The 20,562-nt window shown below is 41.1% G+C and overlaps 1 protein-coding gene across 1 annotated transcript in view; it reads right to left on the bottom strand.

The window, feature by feature from the left end:
* The window catches only part of LOC148327688 (plexin-A2-like), a 117,233-nt gene that overhangs the window by 69,930 nt on the left and 26,741 nt on the right, over positions 1–20,562 (bottom strand). The window contains exon 4 of the mRNA XM_088308482.1: positions 6,169–6,303. Coding sequence (XP_088164608.1) covers positions 6,169–6,303 — 135 coding nt within the window. The remainder of the gene's footprint in view (positions 1–6,168; positions 6,304–20,562) is intronic.

Below are 20,562 nucleotides of genomic sequence, written 5' to 3'. Positions count from 1 at the left end.
AGACAATACCCACCCAAACTCACACCTGTTCGACCTGATGCCCTCTGGCAGGCGCTACAGGTGCATCAAATCAAGGACCAATAGACTGAGAAACAGTTTCATTCCAAGAGCCATCTCCATTCTAAACTCTCACACACAAACACGACCACCCTTACCTTGCAGAACAGCAACGTGATGTGTTTTTATATATCCTATTCAGTATTATTTTCTATTGCACTAACTATTCTCTTATTTATCTAATTTATATATTTATCTGAATTATTGTTGTATTGCACTGGACAGGGGAGCTCTCTAATCTCGTTGCACACTTGAGTACAATGACAATAAAGGGATTTCTGATTCTGATTCTGATACCCACATCCCGTAAAAGCATAAACAACTACACACTGCAAATGCCATTTTTGCACCGTTTTGTGATACATTTTGACCAAATGTAGCATATTCAGTTCAAACTAGGGCTGTCAAATGATTAAAAATGTAATCGCATTAATCACAGCTTAATTAATCATAATTTATTGCAATTGGATCTCTCTCCAAAATATGGCATATTTTATACGCACATATATACCGCAATCACATGCTTTGGTAATTTAAACTTAAATAGCTGCGATGGAAATGGAATTCCTTCTCGCCATGAGTGCAAGTCACTACTACGTGTTTATTGTTCCATCTGTATTATTTTTTTTTTTTCATTTGTATTCTCCACCCATACGGCCAACCTGCCTTTCTTTCATGTTTACATTTACCCATTCTTCCCAATGTACCGTGACATTTACAACCGACACAAAAAATGCCATTATGCCATTAAAAACAATAAAAGATGATTGTAAAAATGCAAGGACAGAAAAGATGTTTTGTGAGGGAGGCAGTCCTTTTTCAAGTTGTTAAAAATGGTTCAAGTCAAGACCGACTGTACTACTTGCAGGCAAGAATAATTTAGAATTTGTTTAATTCTCTATATGAAAGTGCTACACAAAAATGGTTTACATTTTGTACTAATGTACATTTTATTTGTACATAAACTAATACGTCAATAAAAAGCAAAGTCCTTTAGCAATGCTAAATTGATTAAAAATATAATTTTAAGACGTGTTATTGTGAAGATGTCAAAACTCAGTACTCTGTGGCGCAAAAATTATTGATGGGATTGTAAAATATTTAATACATAATTGACATAAAACCTCTTCGTCATGATGACGTCAGCCGATTACGTGCTCCCGTCTGAGTGAGTCTGCTAAATTGCAAACAAATAGCCATTGTCTTATTTTATATCCGGATACGTACTGGTTGTAATCCAACATTTGTTTCCATAGCTGTTGGCTCTCTGCCCTAACGCGATTCTAACACGTTGAATTATGGCGCTTGGGTGAAATAGCGGACAGAAGAAGACACGAAACGATGGATGCCACTTCGACGCCACCGACTTCACATTTTGCTGAGCGTACTCTGAAATTGCCCTGGAAAACCCCTGAAGTGCTTTTTCGTGCCTTCTGTGATATTTCAAGATTCAGCCGTCATTTCAAAGAACTCCGACTGACACCCGGCGAGGTTATTGTGCGCTTGTTTTTTTTTCTTTTTTCGAGGTGATCAAACTGGAGGCACGCGGCGATAAACTGAACCGCTGTGAGGATATCAAGAATCCTCTCAGGATGATGTTTTTTCGCGGTCGTCGATGCTCTGGCAACGAACGTTTTTGACTCGTTGGCTCTTCATCATCAAGCGAACCTTCGGCAGGAGACGGTCGAGCTCATTGTTATTCCACGAGGGTCGGCTGAGCTCAGCCAAATCTGCTCGCGCTTCCCTCCTCATTCCACGTCTGCATTGTTTGGCTCGCAGGGATCCAAAAAGCTCTCATCTCTGCTGGAAAAAGTGTGGGGGGGAATCAAGAAGTGAGGCGCTCTCCCCGGGGATTCTGTAAGCAAGCGGCGGGAGCGTCTGAAGGGAAAAGATGGGATAGGGTTTCAAGTCTAGGGTTTCAAACCAGGTTTTAAAAATGAGGTTTCATACCTGGATTAGGATTTCAAAAGGGGTTTCAAATCTGGGCGAGCGTCTTGAATTGGGGTTTTCATTCTGGGTTCGATTTGCAGGAAAGAGTTAGGGGATCATATCAGGCATACATTTTCAAACTACGGTTTAAAATTGAGGGTACAATTTGAAACCAGGTTTTAAAAATTAGGGTTTCATGGTTTCATACCAGGGTTAGAATTTCAAAAGGGTTATTTCAAATTAGGGTTTCATTTCTTTGGTCAAAAACAAGATTTTGGTTTTCATACATAGGGTTAGGGGTTCTAAAGGGACGCTTCAAGCCAAGGTTCCAAAGTAGGGTTTTAAAAGCAGACGTAGGGTTTCAAAGTTCGGCTTTCAAGACAGGCTTAAGGTTTCAAAGAAGGGTTTTGAATTATAGTTTTAGTTTTTAAGCAAGGGTTTCAAATCAGGGCTTGGTTTTCAAAGTAGCGTTTCGAGTCACAGTTGGGGATCCAAATTAGTGCAACAAGTAAGGGTTAGGATTTAATTTTAGGGTTTCAAAGTTAGGATTTCAAGCAAGGTATATAAATAGCGTTTCAAATAATGGTCAGGGTTACAAATTAAGATTCCAAAATCCTTTTAGATTTTTAAAACACAATTTTAAATCAAAGTTAGGAATCCAAATTAGTGTTTAAAGTCAAGGTTAGGGTTAACAAGTTGGGTTTCAAGTCAGGGTTGGGATTTCAGCTTAGGGTTTTAAAGTTAGGGTTTCAAGATAGGGTTCGATTCCGGCTCCAGCCTTCCTGCGTGAAAGCGTGCAGTTGACTGAACGGGCGAGGGCTGCACAGTTGTTGTAATATTGAGAGAGAAAGCTTCTGGCTTGTTGTGTGTCACTGTTGGTGCTGCGTTGCTGTCTCCTCCAAGGAAGCCCACATCGCTCCTTGAACGACCGACGCTCATCAATAAGTGATGTCTTGTCTCTTCCAGTCTATCACGCTGAAGGAAGAGCTGCCTCGATTTGTTTTAGAAGACAGCGGCTGACACAATACAGTTGGCATCCGCAGCCTTACGCTCCACGTAAAAGCTCCATGCCTTCTATAAGTGCCTCAAAACAGTTTGACGCTCGACTATACGGTTGTTCTCAATCTGGCGTCTGAGTGAAGTCACTTTTTGGAAAAGTCACGGGGGCTACGCATGGGTCAATATGAGTGGAAGAGTTGTCAGGCTTGCAGATTGCGCTCTCCAATAATGTCTGGGGGAGGAGTCACTTCACTTGGAATGCAATGACAAAGCTCCCCCTAAAAAACTCATATTGCTGATGATATTCATGAAAATCGCTAAATGTAGCGACCAAATGTCTTAATTCGCAACACCAACTGCACTTTTGTAAACTTAACGTCAGTGGAAGATCCAACTAACGACGTTGGATGAATATTGAATTTTATTGAATTTGCTTAGTGCCTTTCGACAGACCCCTTTCCATTTTATGTCATCAAAAGGTGCGCTTGCATTATTGGTGCAAAAGAACGGAGATATGTTGCTGGGCTTGGAACATCAGGTTTTTTCTCTGTGTTCGAGTTTTTGAGTAATTAAAAAAAATATACCAACATACCTGCCTACCTGTTGGATGTGCAAATCAAAGTGGAAAGAGGTTAACATTTAATTCAATTGAAATAAATTCATTTAATTTAATTCCTCGAGGCAACCAGCCATTTTAAAAAAAAACACCAGAGGAGCCCGTGGCTGCAGGCTATGAAAAGTACAGACTGGACCACGGACATGATCAAGAATGCCCGCGTTTGCGGTGCTCATTTGAGTTCTGCTAAGTTATCATAGCCATTTGGTTTAAATGGATTCTCTGTCTTGAAATGTTGAGTAAGTGGTCTCGAATTGTGGAATAATGGCATGGTGTGTTTGTCACTACTGCTAGCTAGTAACTGGAAGCTAACTTATTTAGCCATGAGCTTCCATGCTCACTCGCTCCTCATAACTATAGGTCTTAATTCATTAGCATTATTGTTTGTGACGTTTATTTTTTTTTCATTTTCCCATCCTAGAACACCCCAGCAACAAAAAAGTGGCTAGCTGGTGATGTTTAGCGTAGGTGGAGGTATGTGACAATTGACTCATATCTGATCATGTCGTGCAGGTCTGTTTTGCACTCCTCTCAGAATCATGCATTGTGGCTTGTTAAAAATGTTTATTCCGCATTTATTCTTCGACATGAAACCTCCTCTGTCAGCTTGTTTGTGTTGTATATCGCACGCATGGCGAAATAACACGTCTTGTACGGGCAAAAAAAGAGTTGATAAATAGCTGAAATATTGATATCAAGCTTTCCCGATGCAGATGATGTTTCATAAAATGTTGAAAAGCAAAAAAGAAATGATCCGCATTGCATTTTGCAGTGTGCCACACTTATGTTTGATTTGCGTTGGAATTATTTTGAAAAATGCCTCTTCTGTAAGGGATCCCTTGACCAAAGTTAAAATGTTTGAGAACCTCTTCTACAGTTCTGCGACTCCAAAGCACTCATGAAGCTTTTCACGGCTGCTATGGTACCTAATCCCATTTCACGTTGCCAGTCAGCCGCCAAATAATCACTTGATGGCAGAGGGAAAGTGATTACCGCTGCTTGCTCGCTCTTATCTCCAGCGAGTGTGGGGAATATACAATGTCCGACGACTACAACAACAACAAACGACCGTGTGATGGAGGGCCAAGCGAGGGAAAGTCAAAGGGTGATTCAAGCCGAACAGAAAAAGCCTATACTGGTTTACTATTTTGTGTGTGGGTGTGTGTGTGTGTGTGTGTGCTGTGTACAAAAGATGCAAGCACTCTATGTCGATCCGCATGGATAAGTAATTAGAACAGCAGCCCATCCCTCTAAACACAGCCTGCATCTTTAACAATTCCTGCTGCAACGCGTCCTGTTTGTGGATCTTTCCCACAGCTGGTAGGATTGTAAATAAATTCCCATTTTTTTCAGTCTCTCTGTATGCCGCCGTCCAGATGTGTTTTAGTCTGTTGATTTGTAATGTTCACCACACGACTGGCAAGGGCAAGTGTTTTTTGGAGGAAGCTCCTTCCATGTTGGACGGTGCAAGCCTAAGCACTCTTAAAGCTGATGTTGTCAAAATGATCAAAATCTGAGACCGTGCTCCACCAAAATTAGATGCCGTAAGCAAAAAAGGGAAAAAAAGCATCACAATGAAGCTTTGTCTATGAGTCTAGAGACAGATCTTGTTCCAATTGGGGCTCATTTGGACAATTTCCCTGCTAGGAGTTAGTCAAAGTTGGACGGCACGGTGGACAACTGGTTAGCACAATGTCCTCACAGCGCAGTGGTCGTGGGTTTGATTCCGGCTTTGTCCTTCCTGTGTGGAGTTTGCATGTTCTCCCGTGCCTACTGCCCGAAGACAGCTGGTATAGGCTCCAGCGCCCCCCGCGACCCGCGTGGGGAGAAGCGGTACAGATAATGGATGGAGTTAATCAAAGTATGTGCCCTGGAAGTCACCTAAAATTGCTCCTTTAATCTCAAATGGTCAACTAGAGGTTCAATGTCAAGCATGGGTCCTTTAGGCTTTTTCACGTGTCTTATCCATGTTAGACATTATAACAAAATTTCATGTGGATCGCTGAACCTAGTGTTGGCGGTTGATTTGTCTTTCCTGGGGGCCAATATTTAGTAGTTACTGATTCCATGGTCATGTTCTAAATGTACGATACAGTTTCACCAGGATACAGGCTTGCAAAAAATAGGTGAGCTTTTCCGGCATGTTAAAGTACCAAATAAGATGATTAGTCTTCAGTCGTCGGAAAACGAAATGATGAAGGAGGTCTGTGCACTACATTTTTTGGAGTAAATGAAAATGCCCTCCCAGAATTGGAAGGTGTTGACAAAAAAGCTTTAAAATCGAAGGCCACCAAAATATCGGACTCCCTCTTCAGTTACGTCAACGTGCACTGCAGCGTACAGTGTGTAAAGAACTTTATGGAACAGTAAAAGGTTTTGCAAGACTCGGTACCCGCCACTGCTTTAGTTGTTGTGGCATATTCAAGTGAGTTCCTCCGTGGGGCACCGCAGAGGTTGAAATTTCACTCATTTTTTCATTCAAGTAAACTCCTTTAAAGATGTGTTGCAGCTTGTTTGTCAAGGACTTGGGTTTCAATCCAAATAGTTTCCAGCTGTTTTTGCCTCACCTGATTGTCAGACATGACATATAGTGAGTTCTTATCCAGGGAGAAGGCCATGTCGCGCAGGAGAGGGCCATTGTCCTTCGTCACAGTCACTGTCTCGTACAACACTCCTGAGTCCGGTGAACCGTCCACTCGGATCTGCGGAGGCATAGCAACAAAACACTTGTCATCTGTCAGTTCTGTGAAATGTTGAAAATCGAGGCTTGTAAGCTACAGTGCATCTTTTAGAGCCTGTGGGTCTGAGTTTGAGTTGGCGTTTAACTTTTGGGGCGTGCAACAGATGTCCGCCAGTGAAGGCTTAGCCGTCCATCCTTTGTCTTGTTCAACAAACACGACATGTAATTGCACTGAAAAACAAATGTCTGGGTCATAAGTGGCTTATTGATTGGGCGCCTCATGACATGCGGTGCTTAAAATGCTTGTGAAAGATTTTAGATTGCTGGTAAGATGGCGAACATTGCAGTTTTGGGCAGTAAATTTCCCAGCTTGTGAGGTTTCGATAAATAGTGCTCTAATTTGTGACTTGCATCCTTTTCGCAGTGTACTCACACCGTGTACAAACCCCATTTCCAATGAAGTGTTGTAAAACGTAAATAAAAAAAACACAATACAATGATTTAATAGTTAGTCTCCATTGTCATATTTTGTGCTTTGCATTTTCAATGGGAGAAAGGACTTGAGTGCTGGCAGGCCAGTCTAGTATTCCCACTCTTACGACAAAGCCATGCTGTTATAACATACAGAATGTTGCTTTGTGTTGTCTTGATGAAAAATGATTTTGCTGAGATGGCAGCATTTTACGCTAAAGATGGTGCCTTTATAGATATGGACATTACCCATTCAATGGGCACTACTAATACACCTCTTTACAATCATTAAAAAAAATCTACTTAAGTATTTTTACTTAGTTACTTCCCGCCACTTTTTTCAGGAATAAATCTTGATGGATGTAACAAAGAAACTCATTAGCAATGCAAACTACAGTTAAAGACCTTTTAAAATTCATAGCCGGTCGGATCATCAACCATTTGATGCAATTACAGTGAGGACGCATTAATTTCTCAGGCATTTTAATTAGAAGAAATACAAAAGGGCTGACAACTGTGCTTGGTGTTGCGTGGCATCTGCACCGTGATTATGTCACCCCCCTCCCAGCATGCCTCTGGACCCGAGTGTCGGCTCCACCCCGAATCAAGGCTCTGAAAGCTTACCGAGGGTGACAGACAGCCCGCCGCAGCGGCATTCTCTGAATGGGGACAGTCAATCAATACTGGCTGATTACTTGATTGGATCTCCCGGGCTTGTGAAACTTCATTAATTCGTCAGACCACAACACTTTCCATGCAGCTGCACCAGATCCACGCTACAAAAGCCGATCACTGTTTTACCGTTCAGCAGTCACACATTGACCAGATTGTGTTTTGTTCTTTTTTAATGGAACTTAGTCTCGCCTATTGTCCAAACAGCTCACCTATTTGTGTATGTTTGGTGTGTCTGTGTGGAATCTCTTTAGATCAGTCACAAAGCTATGGCTAATAGAAATGTTCAAATTTGTAGTAATTGGTGGTTGGAAGTATTGTTGAAGTGAAAAGTCTAGACTGGGAAACTACATTGTGCGTGCCAGGCTCAGTCTTTCCTAATTGTATGAAATGTGTTTCCCAAAACCGGATCGGTTTACTTTTTCCCAACAATCTAGATTTCATCATTTACATAATCACCAACAAGAATTTTACAGTTTTTTTTGGGTGTGTCTGTAGGGTCAGATTCAAATGGATAGACCTGTTTCTACAAAACTCACTGCAGCTCTGCTTACCCTTTTGGCTTTATGTTTCACCATGCAGACTGCAAGTGAATTTTGCTTGCACAAATCCACCACCGGATTATTGACTAATATTCTGACTCTGGCTTTCCCTTGAAAAAGCTCTTGATCTGTGCCCAACCTAGCATCCAAGTCATAGTTGGCGAAAGTAAGTTGAAGTTCATCAAATTGGGTGGATAGGTCATGAAAAAAACAGCATCAAGCAGTGGCATCAGATGCTCCTTTGAGAAGCAAACCAAAATTATGTGCACCCCTAATTATTTCCCATGAAAAAAATGGTTCTAAATTCCAACAAATTGGAGATTTGTCAGCATTTTGGACAACATTATGTTCACCCCTTCACCATATACATTTGGACGACTTAAGCTTCAACCTCACTTTCACTAAATCCAACCTTTGTGGTTCACATAATGTGACACCAGAACCAACCGGACTCGCCGCTGATGCCGCAAAACCAGAACGGAGTTTCTCGTCTTATCCTCTCTTCCCAGGGCCTCACAACTGACAGGGCTATATATATATTTAACCCATGAATAATGTCTAAGCCAATAACTGCCACTTCCTTCCTGTTAACCGCATTCCATTGCAGAACCTGCACTGGATATACACAGCCCGATTAGCATGGCTTCCACAAACAGATCTGCAACCCGAGCCTTAAGCAAACAAGTCCCATAATAAAAAACGACTCGCACTCTCTCCCCGGGCCAAAGAAAACGCTCTCCAGACTTCTAAGATGTAGCTTGAACTCTGTTGTAATGCTGCCAGCCTTCACGTGAGCAACCAAATGTCTCATCCACACCTGGTATTAATTTTGAGACTCATTTTTAGCTTGGAATTTTTTCTTTTTAGGAGAGGGGGACATGTAAATAGGGCAAATGATTATTATGTTTATCTGGCAAAGGCTGTAAAAATCTTCAGCAGAAAGTGTCCATATGTGGGCTGTTCGTTGTGTGAGTGCGATTCACAGCTGACATACGAGACATATGGATGGTGACCCAGGAGGCTTCAAGCGTTCTGCGCGACCAATCAATGTCAATCTGTCTCATTAACAAAGCGCTGTCAGTCTGTCTGTTCATACCTAAGAGGGTACACTTGTTTGTCTGACAGCAATTTCTCTGTCCAATTCCTTCCACAGAAATTGAGATAGGTCAGAGGCAAATGTAGTGCATAAAAACATACATGGTAAAAGTGAATATAAAACAAACTACAGTTTTTTTTTATAATCAATAGTTTTAATTACAGCATATACTGTAGTATTTGTGTGCTGAATGTGTGCTGTGCTGTTAAGGGGTGTGGGTGTGTGACAGCGAGTGACGTCAGGAACTGTTGTTGGATACGACAACCCAGGCGAAACCGTTAGTTCATCCCCAAAAGATCTTAGAGCAGTGACAATATATCACTTGAACATACTTCCATGACACCAATAACTGTTTTCTTAATACCCAGGCTTTGACTGCTTCTTGAGGCATCTTGGGCGGTAAAGAAAGAGCTAAAAAACTCAAATAGGTGAGGTTTTCGATCTTAGGAAATGCTTGAAAAAAAAACACCAAATGGTTGAAATCATGAATCGTGAACCGCAAATATCATCTCACATGCCCGGTTAATAAAAGCACTTGTGTAAACAGCAGCCATGATTGATGTTTGATCGGTGAGGTCAGACTGGACATGGATATGGAGGATGATTTTAAAGAAACTCTTGAATGTTCTTCAATGGTGTGTTCTGACGTGATAGAATTACACGCCAAGCATTTTGCGGTTCACATTACAACCTTTTTGGCAGTGGCTTCGTGGATGAGCTAAGGCTCCCTGATTGCCGTTTGACTTCACACGGGAAGCAGCAAGCGCGTCGCTGCCTGCCAATAACGCCATCCAAGGCCGAGATAAAACAGGCAAGTTGTTCCCCAAAATTCCTCCTGTAAATCCTGGCGGAAAGTCTCAAACGATGTGCATCCCAAACAGGTAAATTATATGCTGCCATGAGCGCTCAAGGTAGTTTACAATTCCCTCTTTTGTTCAATGGCTCGCTTTCCAGAAAGTATGGTACATGCTTGGTAATTATTATTATTACCTGTGGCGAGAAGGAGATAATATTATACACAACTCACTTCTGCCCAGTTGATTTGAATGTAAATGTTACCATCCACTTGCGTGAGACCATTAGATCCAACAAATTTTAAAGATAAACAAGTCAGATGTTTGGCATTTTTCAGCCTCAAAGGAGTTCGGTTCCTATTGTTGTTTTAATAAGAGTTTTTTACTTTTTATTATTATTATAATTACTATCATATTGTTTTGATCCAACGCCAGGATTATACAAAAAATGTGATGTGGTTTCCAGAAGTTACATTTTTTTATTTAAAATTTGTTTGTTTTTGTGATATTATTAATTAAAAGTGTTAAATGATTATTGCTCTGCAGTGTGGTATACAATTTTATTTTTATTTTTAAAATCCACATTTGTTAATATTAGATTTTAATGAAACTAAGTTTTTTTTTAGGATATGGTATTAAAGAAAAATATTTTTTTTTTTATAATTACTGTATTATATAAGGTAGTTTTAGCCTGCATTTATGCTTTATACACTATATTACAGTCTTTTTTACTTATTTACTTATTTTCATACATTTGAAAAAAACTTTTTTTTAATAAAAATCAGGCTTCCAGTATGTGTGTGTGTGGGGGGGGCATTCAAATGTTCTCCCCGTTCCTGCGTGTGTTTTTTCCTGGTACGAGTTTCCTCCCACAATCCAAAAACATGCATGCTAGGTTAATTGAACACTCAAAATTTTCCATAAGAGACACTGAGAGTGGCAGAGAGTGTTTAAAAAGTTAAATAAGCTAAATACTGATTCCTTGAGCAATCCTCAACCATAGTTGTTGGGTTGTAACGCTTGATAAGACCCTGAATCTGTCCGAAGACTCTAAGCGAGAGCATCCCCAGATGCTCCCCCAGGCTCAGCCCAATATGGTGATACGGGCGTGTGCCACCATAAGGCGGACAACTGGCCACCTTTAAGGTTGACTGGCTGTGCATATGGTCGCATCGTGGATGAGGAGAGCGCACATTGATTAGCCCACATATCCATCAGGGCTGCACGCATGCTAATGAGGATGGAGTCATGCTAATGAACAAAGAGGGAGGCGAGGTCACGGAGGTGAAGACATATGTTACAAGACGCCGCTAATCATTGGCCTGCCACGTGAACCACTGTCACAAAGCCATGCCGCCAGATGCACTTAATGGAAGCGCCTTAATCGGGGTACATGCATTTTTTACATCCTAACAAATTTGTAAAATAAGAGAGACCCTACCCGACAAGGGAGGAAAAAAATGGCGGTGTTTGCTTCCTGCTTCTTCCTCTTATCATCTGTGGTTTACTCTGCAAACACTTTGTGAGGCAATTTTGGCCCTGATTGTTGATATGAGTGCACTCGGTTTAATTAGCTACAGTTGCGTTTCACATCGTCAGTCAGTCAGAGTCTGGGGCCTGGGAGAACTTGGTGCTGAACGCACACAGACATAATCGTGATTGTGAATATTAAATAGGTTTATTACACACGATTCTTGACTCAGACCGTTTTCAGAGTGCATCGGTAAAGAAAAGTCATGTCGAGCTTTGAGAGACCTTCAATGATCAAGCTTGTGGCATACATTTGGACTGATTGTCCATTTATGTGAATTTTGCTTCACACCAGTTTATGGTTTTCATCACCAAGTCCGCCGTTTACAATTGTTGTCTCAGAGGGTGAGGGAAAAAAATGTGTGTGTATGTGTGGACTCCACTTTAACACACCTCACAACACAGGATAATCGCTTGAGATAATTTTTCGGAGACAGCCGATAAATGGGGCTTTGCTGACTTTGATGAAAAGGAGGACAAATAGTAGTGTTTATGTACCGAGCTTTACTGGATGGGAAGTCATTGTTAAGTCAGTTCGTCTTGACCTCAGCACTGTGGCCACTTTCCAAGTCGTCATTGCGGACTTGCTTCAACTCCACCATTCTCCTCAGAGTGCTTGCATGCTCTCCCCTCCTGGAGGACATGCTTTTCCTGTTGCCTGTTTCCTGTCCTACTCCACAAATCCCACCAAACACTCCCCAAACCTCCAATGACTGCCATTGTTTGCCAGGTTTTCAGGGCCCACCAACGATGACAGCAGAACAATACACGCTTCGTAGCGCAACCCTTATTTTCCCCCGACCGCAATGCCGTCACCGTCCTCCCGTGTGCTCCCCATTAGCGGGAATGCACACGGGAAATGGAGAGCTGGGATGAAAGGACGGCGAGAGCAGGGAGATGGACACCGTCCTACATTGTGACAAATTGCCTCCTTTATTAGCAGCGCGTATCTCAGCGCCACCGTATCAACAGGCGACGATCCACTCGGAGGCCTATTCTCCTACGGGTCCCGCTCATTGCGTTCAATCCTGCCAATTTGGCCCCCGAAGGCCTCACCTCAGCAACCGTGAGATCAAGAAGGCATTTAGCCATCTCCCCACTTATCCATGCTTTATGTTAGTGTGTTCCATTGGGCTGAAATACGGTGCCTGCCTGCCTGTCTGTCTGTCGGTGTATGACATGCAGCGGAATTTATTTGATATACAAGTAAAGTGAGTTATGATTTCTTCAAAAAGTTGGCCCATTCTTTTCAGATTTAATTTTTTTGTAAAATGAAATACTAAAGGACAAAGTATTGTAAAACTGTCAAATGCTCTGCCTGTATTCCAGATTGTTATTTTTGTAAGCGTTAAGGGAACTAAAATTAATCATTTATTATGTTATAGGCATTTTATCCTGCTAAATATCTGCCAAAAAGAAATCCATATAAGATGAGCCCTAGACCAGCGGTAGGCAACTCCGGTCCTAAAGAGCCACTGTCCTGACTGTTTTAGAAATTATCTTCCTTGACACAATTGATTCAAATGATCCGGGCTGTCAGCAAGCGCTGATCATTTCAATCAGGTGTGTTGAGGAGGGAAACTTCTAAAATAGGCAGCACAGTGGCTCTCTAGGACCAGAGTTGCCTACCCCTGCCCGAGATGAAATACTTCAATCCATATTTCATGCGTTACTGTTTCAATAACCATAATTCACTTGTTTGTTTGTTTGTTCGGTTTTCATTACAAGTGGGCACATTCTGAAATATTCGCCAATATAAAATATTATAATAAAATATTAAAAAATATATCATCAAATAAATAAATAAATACATAGAAATATTCGCCAATATAAAATATTATAATAAAATATTAAAAATATATCATCAAATAAATAAATAAATACATATTTTATATATATAAATATAATATAACAAAGTACACTAAAATGTTCAATATGTCCTCCAGTAATTGTATATAAAAAGTTATCTGGACTGCGTGCCCACCCATCAAGTCTAACCTTGAACGACTAATTAAATGTATTTCTAAATATGTGATTTAGTATATCAGTATAAGCTGATTGGATAATGGATGGAGGGATGTTTGTGTTGATATGGTTATATTATCGAATAGAAGCTACCTGCAATGCAATGCTGCGCTGCGCTGCATTCATTTTGTTGGCTGTACATATCAGCAATAGCTAACAGCGTTAGCTAACATTGACCCGCGACATAATTAGCAAGGTTAGTGAGACCCCATTTGACTGACTTTACCAGGAGCTTCACATTTTGTGTTACTCCTCCACATGAAGACAATTGACTGGCCCATTTTTATTGCATGCAGCACTTTATATTCCTGAGCGTACGCCTTAGTGAGGAACTGCCGCAAGTGCTAAGGACAGCTTCTCAAACCCACAGTGCCGAGGACGCATTAAACTTGAATGAGTCTAAAATATTGCTGCGCCCGTGGCAGCCGGGAACGTGGGGAAATTTTGAGAACATCTTTGGCAAGGGGCGGAGGAGGCCGCATTAGTACGCTCGCTACACATTGGCGGGTTAACGCTCCGCATGCCCCTGAGGTCCCGCCAGGCTTCATTGTGCTGCGACGCCACGTTTTCCCCTCCGAAAATCAATTCTGCTCAACGGCTGTTATGTGCTGAGGCCGTCACAGGTTAAATCAAAAGAAGAGCCATTCTGCTGTGCTTGCCTTCAGAAGCATATAGACACAGCTTTTGTTCTTTTTATTGCTGTTTTTGTGGACTATGTGGTCAAACAACCAATGAAAATAAGAACAACACCATGCGTCATATCAAGTGCAGTACAGTAGTAACTTCACTAAAGAGTTTTATTCGTTCCGTGACCAAGCCCGTAAATCGATTCCCTTGAGTTTGGTAGTGAAGTTGATGGGCTTTATTTTATATTTCACTCTGTGAGTCAAAATTTGCATTTTGAGCCTCATCAAAATATACTGACTCGCAAAACTGAGAGTCAACTGCAGGGACAGTCCCAAAATGCTTGGCTGGGCACGCATCGCTCATGTCTCGTCTACACTGGAGGTTTATGGCATCATCGGCAAGTACAGTAATATAGACAAACACACACGCATGCCCACACTCACTTGGTCGAGGGAAGCTTGGTGTTACTTATGCTGCACCAAATGAATACCGCCATTGCCAACTGTGGTCAAAGTTAGCAACAATTGTATTTCCTCCAGAGTGGAGGGAAGAGAAGAATTTGCCCATGTTGTGATTTGGGACTTGTAAGAACAGCTAATACTGATTTGTGCTCATAATATTACCATACTTTAAAAAGTCGGGACATTGTCGGCTTGTTTTTTATGAATGGTGATTAAATAGGAATTCATTAATATGAGTATTTTTTTTTTCTGCCAGTTTTTGATTTAGTTTTTATTTCCTAATTGCAAAAACATAAACCAGATTTACACAAATGCCAGCTAATAAAAAAACACAATTTCCTGTTCATGAAAAATGACATTAAATTCCGATTGAATACATGCATGTTGGTCTGGCCCTTGACTACTGTTTCAGTTGCCCCAGATGGCCTTCGAAAAATGAATTGCCCACCTTTCACCTACATTATGGGACTCAGTGATCAGCTAGCGAATCAAGCAGTGTTCTCGAGGGCAACGGTCCAGTGGACAATATTTTTTGCACTACAGACCACTTTCACATAAAGTTGTTTTTTTGTTAGATGTCGTGTGAGCCTAATCTTTAAGACCAAAACATTTCTGTATAGTATAAGAAGTCTCTTGATAAATTTGATAAATCTGAAACAAATATTTGTTGTAATACGCAATATCGCTTGTTTGTTAAATAAAAAAATAATGGAAAGAGAACTTAAAAAATAATCGCATATTAAATCGCAATTATTATCAAAAATTTTTTCATTTCGTTCAGCCCCAGTTGGCAGCCTGTAACAACATTCATTCAGACTTTCCCCCCTTTTTTGCCATTCAGGCTTCAATGTTTGTAGACGGCGCAGCTGTTCTTGAGCATAAAAATTGACACATCCTGATTTTCGTTCCAGTGCAATTCTCGTGATCTCTATTCTGGAATTTGGCAGACGGCTCTGTGCCATACTGGACATACTAACGTAAAAACCATACCGAGGGCGTTTCCTTGGACATGCGCCCAGCGCACCTGACAATTTGTGGCTGAAAGTTGTCTAAACTTGTAACCTGCTGGAACCACGTCTAACTATAGCCGCATATAGTCCAACGCAATTCCGACACAAATTATTGGGGTGGAAGGTCGTCTCCAAGTGTGCATGTCATAAAGAAGAACTGTTATCATGCACCCTTGCAGGTCTGCTTGGAGTTCCTTATAAAAGTACTCTGTGTGCTTCAACTTCCAGCGTGGACTCAAGCTAATCATTCACGTTTTCCATCATGTCAAGACTGTGCCTCATATGTGCCAATCTTAGAAGAAATGAGAAGAGCTGCTTTGATTGGCGGCGAATCAAGTCAGTTGTGTTCACGCACACAATGGCACAGAACATCAGTTTTTAGTCGGTGGCAATACCAAATCTCCGTCCAGCCTACTTCTGCACAGATTTTTTGATCGCGACTCATACTAGACTTGTACTGGGCACACAAATAGAGCACTTTAGTGTTCATTCTACATCATGCAAAACAACATTTTAGCAGTGAAATAATTAGGTGGAGAATATCGCTGCGTGTTGTTGGTGTGTGTGCCTGTGACTCAGCAGCAACAACACCAACTTTTTCAGAGAAAAAAAAAACACATAAGTAGCAATCTTGACTTCTTCAGCACCTTTAATTTGTCCAATGTGATGTTGATGAAATCACTGTGGGAATTGTGAGGTGACAACATAACTGATAATAACCACCTAATTATTGCTGTTCTTGCAGTCATTAATCATTAATACAAAAAAAAAATCCAAACAATGACAGCATAGTTGGACCGCACAAGAAGACATAAACGGATAAACAAGCCACAGTGCAGTGGAAGATGACAAGAGGACATTCTAAAGAGGATTATTTATTTAGTTATTTTTTATGTTGTTGCTCTAAAAACGTATAAGCCTCCACAAGGAGCAACAGCAGATCCTAAAATACCACAGGAAGTGATAGGTCAGCTTTTTCTGGTATCAAGTCTTAAGTAGGAGTGGGACAACGAAGAAAAGTCACTCAGCTGTGATTTAGCAAAAGAAAAAGTCGTTTCCCCCTGAACCATCATGCCGGCGCGCAGTTTTCCCTCCAATGTGTTCGGTGGCTCGTCCAGTTGTACCGAATCATCATTAATGTGCAAATAAATCAAAGAAGTAATCCTTGGCACACTCCCGATGGCTGTCGCAAGCATCCTTCTACTTGCTGGAAATTGAGAACCCAACACAAACTCTGGAAAAATATACTGCATATATTTTCAGTTAAAAACATAATTAGTGATGCTGTCTTCCAAAATGTTACCTTTTTAACCATGTTTTACTCATGACCTGTTGACACGAACTTGATTTTAAAATTATACGATGCAGCAGGCCAATAAAAAAAAACGTGCAGTGCATTGGGCTGGAAATGGCCCTCAGGCCAGACTTTGCACCCTTTCATAAATCCTCATTAACATTCATTCACGTCACTTCTTTTTGCCCACTGGGTCACGTTACCGAGCGCCCAAAGCAGGCAGCAAATGCAACACCAGCAAAGCCGACCCGATGACAGAAACGTCCTGTTTTACGCGCAACCGGAGTGACCTGGCGGCAAGCCGTTGATGGATACATCCATATGCTTTTCATGGAGCTGCTGTCGCTCAGCCCCCGTGACCTTTCAACTCGGCTACACCCTCCCCGTGACTGGCTCGACCTTTGCCGTGACCCTGCCGCTGCGGCGCTGGTTTTTATTGTCACGGCCCATTTCCACTCCGCCTGTCCATTTGGACCCGACGGATGGAGACTGGAGAGGTGACCCCCCCCCCCCCTCTTGCCCTCCCCTTGCGCTCCGTGAAGTCTCCCGGGAGTTTGAATCATGGCCATACATTTCGCTGGTGTAATGAGACACGTCGGCCTGTATAGACTCACACTCGGGGCACTAAAAATGAAATACACACAAGACAAAGAAATAGAATTGCCTGTGCCTGAAAATCTCAAATGCCTTGTGGCTTCAAGTATATGAGATTCTGAAGCACTTATCGGGGGGGTTTTAACAATAAAATATTTATTACGGGACATATTACGGAAAATTTACTTTTTAATTGCTTGTATACAGTTAGCTGGATCTCTGGAGGGTCTGCCCATATACCAAGTATAAAATGAAACAAAAAAGTAAATCTTTAATCTGCCTATTTCAGAAAATATTTCACGGGAACGAGCTATTCTGCAGTTAATGTACATACTAACCGCCCATGAAATGATCAGCTGGGTTGGGTGTAGATCCAGAGCCACTTTCAACCTATAGGCTAGAATTTCTGAAACTGCAATTCACTGTCTGCTCAATCCTTGGTTGATACGCGTAGATATAACTCCGAAGTGCCTTTGGTGTCTCCATCAGAATCACTCAGTCATCAAGGAAATTTGGCAGCATAATGAAATTTGGAAGTCTTACTGTAAGTGGCCAAGCATTTGTCTTGAAATTTCTCTTGAAATGTGTTGATTTCTATTTTGAACATTTAGAACCAAAGTGTGTATATCAAGTGATTTAATAACACTATTGTTGTTACATAGTTTTAATATAAGCATCAAATTGTTTGAGAAAGTAAACAATCGTTATCATGTATACGGTACTTTTCTTGATAAGCATTTTGTCTTTCTCTAATAGAGGCTGATACAGTGGCAAATTGCAAACATTTGTTTAATAATTGTCATCATTTTTTTGCAAGTAGTTGGATGCTGCCAAGCTTAAATTGTCCACCCTGTCAGTAAAATTCAATAGAAAGTTCAGAAAAATGAAAAATATTTGTTAAGCACCACACACTTAGCCTGTCAGCCAAATCATATTGCTCAGTAAAGTTCCACCATATGTTCCTCAAATGTTAAATATAAAAATATGTCCACAATGTTATTTTCTACAGTATAACATGTACTTAATACAAAGGAGAGCGAGAAAGAGAATGAAGAATGTTGTCTGCATATCCTGTACCCTTGTGCTGAGTCAGATATTTTTTTAATATTCCAGATTTATTCATACACGTGTATGAGTCAGATTTTGCGAGAGCTGTATGTTATTGGAGACAAAAGCAATCCAGCATTTAAGAGCCACAAAAAACTTTTAGACATTTCTTGTGGTCCACTCGTTTGTTCATCTGCCTTGAGTCATTACCAATCTGAACTTGTTTTTTATTACCCCACTGCCCTTGCATGTCCTTTCTTGTTTGTCATTCTTACTATTCTGCTTTTCTGTCCCAGTCGCTCCCAGTACAGCTTGTCTTTTTCCATCACCCAGTCTGCGTGTTGGGTTGTGTATCAGACAGACTGCTGCTTCCAAAAAAGATCTAGCCTGATCACCCCCGAGACCGCCCCCCACCGTCCTCGGGCTAATGTCACAACAGTCCTCTCCCATATTTCCTCATTCAGCTGCCTGAGCAGGAAGCGGAGCCCGCAAGGTGCCAGCCAGACTATCCACTCGGATGAAAGCACTGGGCCCGCAGGAGGAGAAAATTGTAATATCAGTGGGTTTTCAAATGACACGTGATGGACAATGGGTTTAATCATCTTGGTGCACACTACGTCTAAGAAAAGGGTCATATTATGTCTGTGGGGCTGCTTTGAGGAGAACCTTCAGTGATTAGGAGGGATACATACAATATTCCCCTTCGCCTGTTTGACTATTAGCACAATTAAATTACTTTGATTTGATTTTTTTTGTCATTGAAAATCATCTCAAATTGCCACAATTTTAAAAGCTTTTACTGCGGGGAGATTATGTGAATTGACTGAGTTGTGGCCATAATATTAGGCGAACTTGAGAAGGGTTTGGTCACAGATGTATTTACGGAAAACGGTAACTCGCACAAGATTTACTTCAATGCATATAATAGGTGAGCAGGCACTCCTGGAACCCAACAATTCTGTATACACGCAATTAAGAATGTTCGCTTTTCTTAATAAAGCACCATTAACAATTGAAGTGTTGAGGGAATTTGACACTTTGTATGTGTCAAAAATCTCCCTTTTAAATGTTCTTAAAGATCACATGTAAAAAGAATTTAACACCGCTAGCAGCTAAGAAAACAACAATAAAACAGTGGCCCTTAACTATGGTAGCGAGCAACACTGAAGTGTTACTGCTTTGAGTTTGAGTACTTAAAGTTTCTGTAAGGAGCCAAAGAATGGAAGAAATGAGCGACATCATTGACTTTTGGTGTGACTCTGAAAATCTTGGTCCCATTCCCAATATTACACAGACAAAATATAGCAAAACACTTGATGCACTGAAGTGTGTGAAAACTGCGTGAAGTGCCCACATTCACTGAAGTGGTCTCGTTTTCAGCGCTTTGTCATTCTTGGGAGGCTAATCAAAACAAGCCGTCAAACAAGTGGCTGCTTTAAAGTCTCGTTACGCTCAGCTAACGGTGACATTACGTAGGCTGAGAAGCTAAAGGCTAACCCACACTCACACTCATGGTGACTACTGACTGCGCGCAATTGAGCAATGCACAATGTCACACTTGAATCCCTGTGATATATTAAATCGTATGATAATTAGATCATTAATTGCGGAGATTGTTGTGTTAATGAATTAAAGCTGGGTTTTGTCTCACTAATAAGATCATTGATGCTGAGATTCAAAACTTATTAACCTATTCCTGCCGGAGCAGAGAGAGAGAGAGAGAGAGAGAGAGAGAGAGAGATGATTTTACTTTGAGAAATGTTGTCATCTACAGTATATATTCTAAAATTACTTTTTTGATCACCAATCAATGTGGCTGGTAACTCTCTCAAGTTATCAGCCAATCAGAATTTCTACAAGCCAATTAATTAATTAATTTATTTATTTTACCACAGCTCCACTGTTTCAATCAACTGCCCTCACACTGTTTGTTTATCGCACTGGTTGCACTATAGACTGAAGCGTGAAATATCAGCATTCACACAGCCAATATGTGTATTAAATTATTTAGCATTATGGCACAGTGTTTATTTGAAATACAGGACTGAATGCCAGCGGTACAAATGACCCAGAACAAAACGTTTGAATTTGACCAATTCCGGTTCCTTGTATTGATTC

This window comes from Idiotropiscis lumnitzeri, chromosome 11 (assembly GCF_059441095.1).
Source record: "Idiotropiscis lumnitzeri isolate Australia: NSW breed Sydney's pygmy pipehorse chromosome 11, RoL_Ilum_1.0, whole genome shotgun sequence".
Taxonomy (NCBI): domain Eukaryota; kingdom Metazoa; phylum Chordata; class Actinopteri; order Syngnathiformes; family Syngnathidae; genus Idiotropiscis; species Idiotropiscis lumnitzeri.
This window is presented reverse-complemented; position numbering and strand designations above follow the sequence as displayed.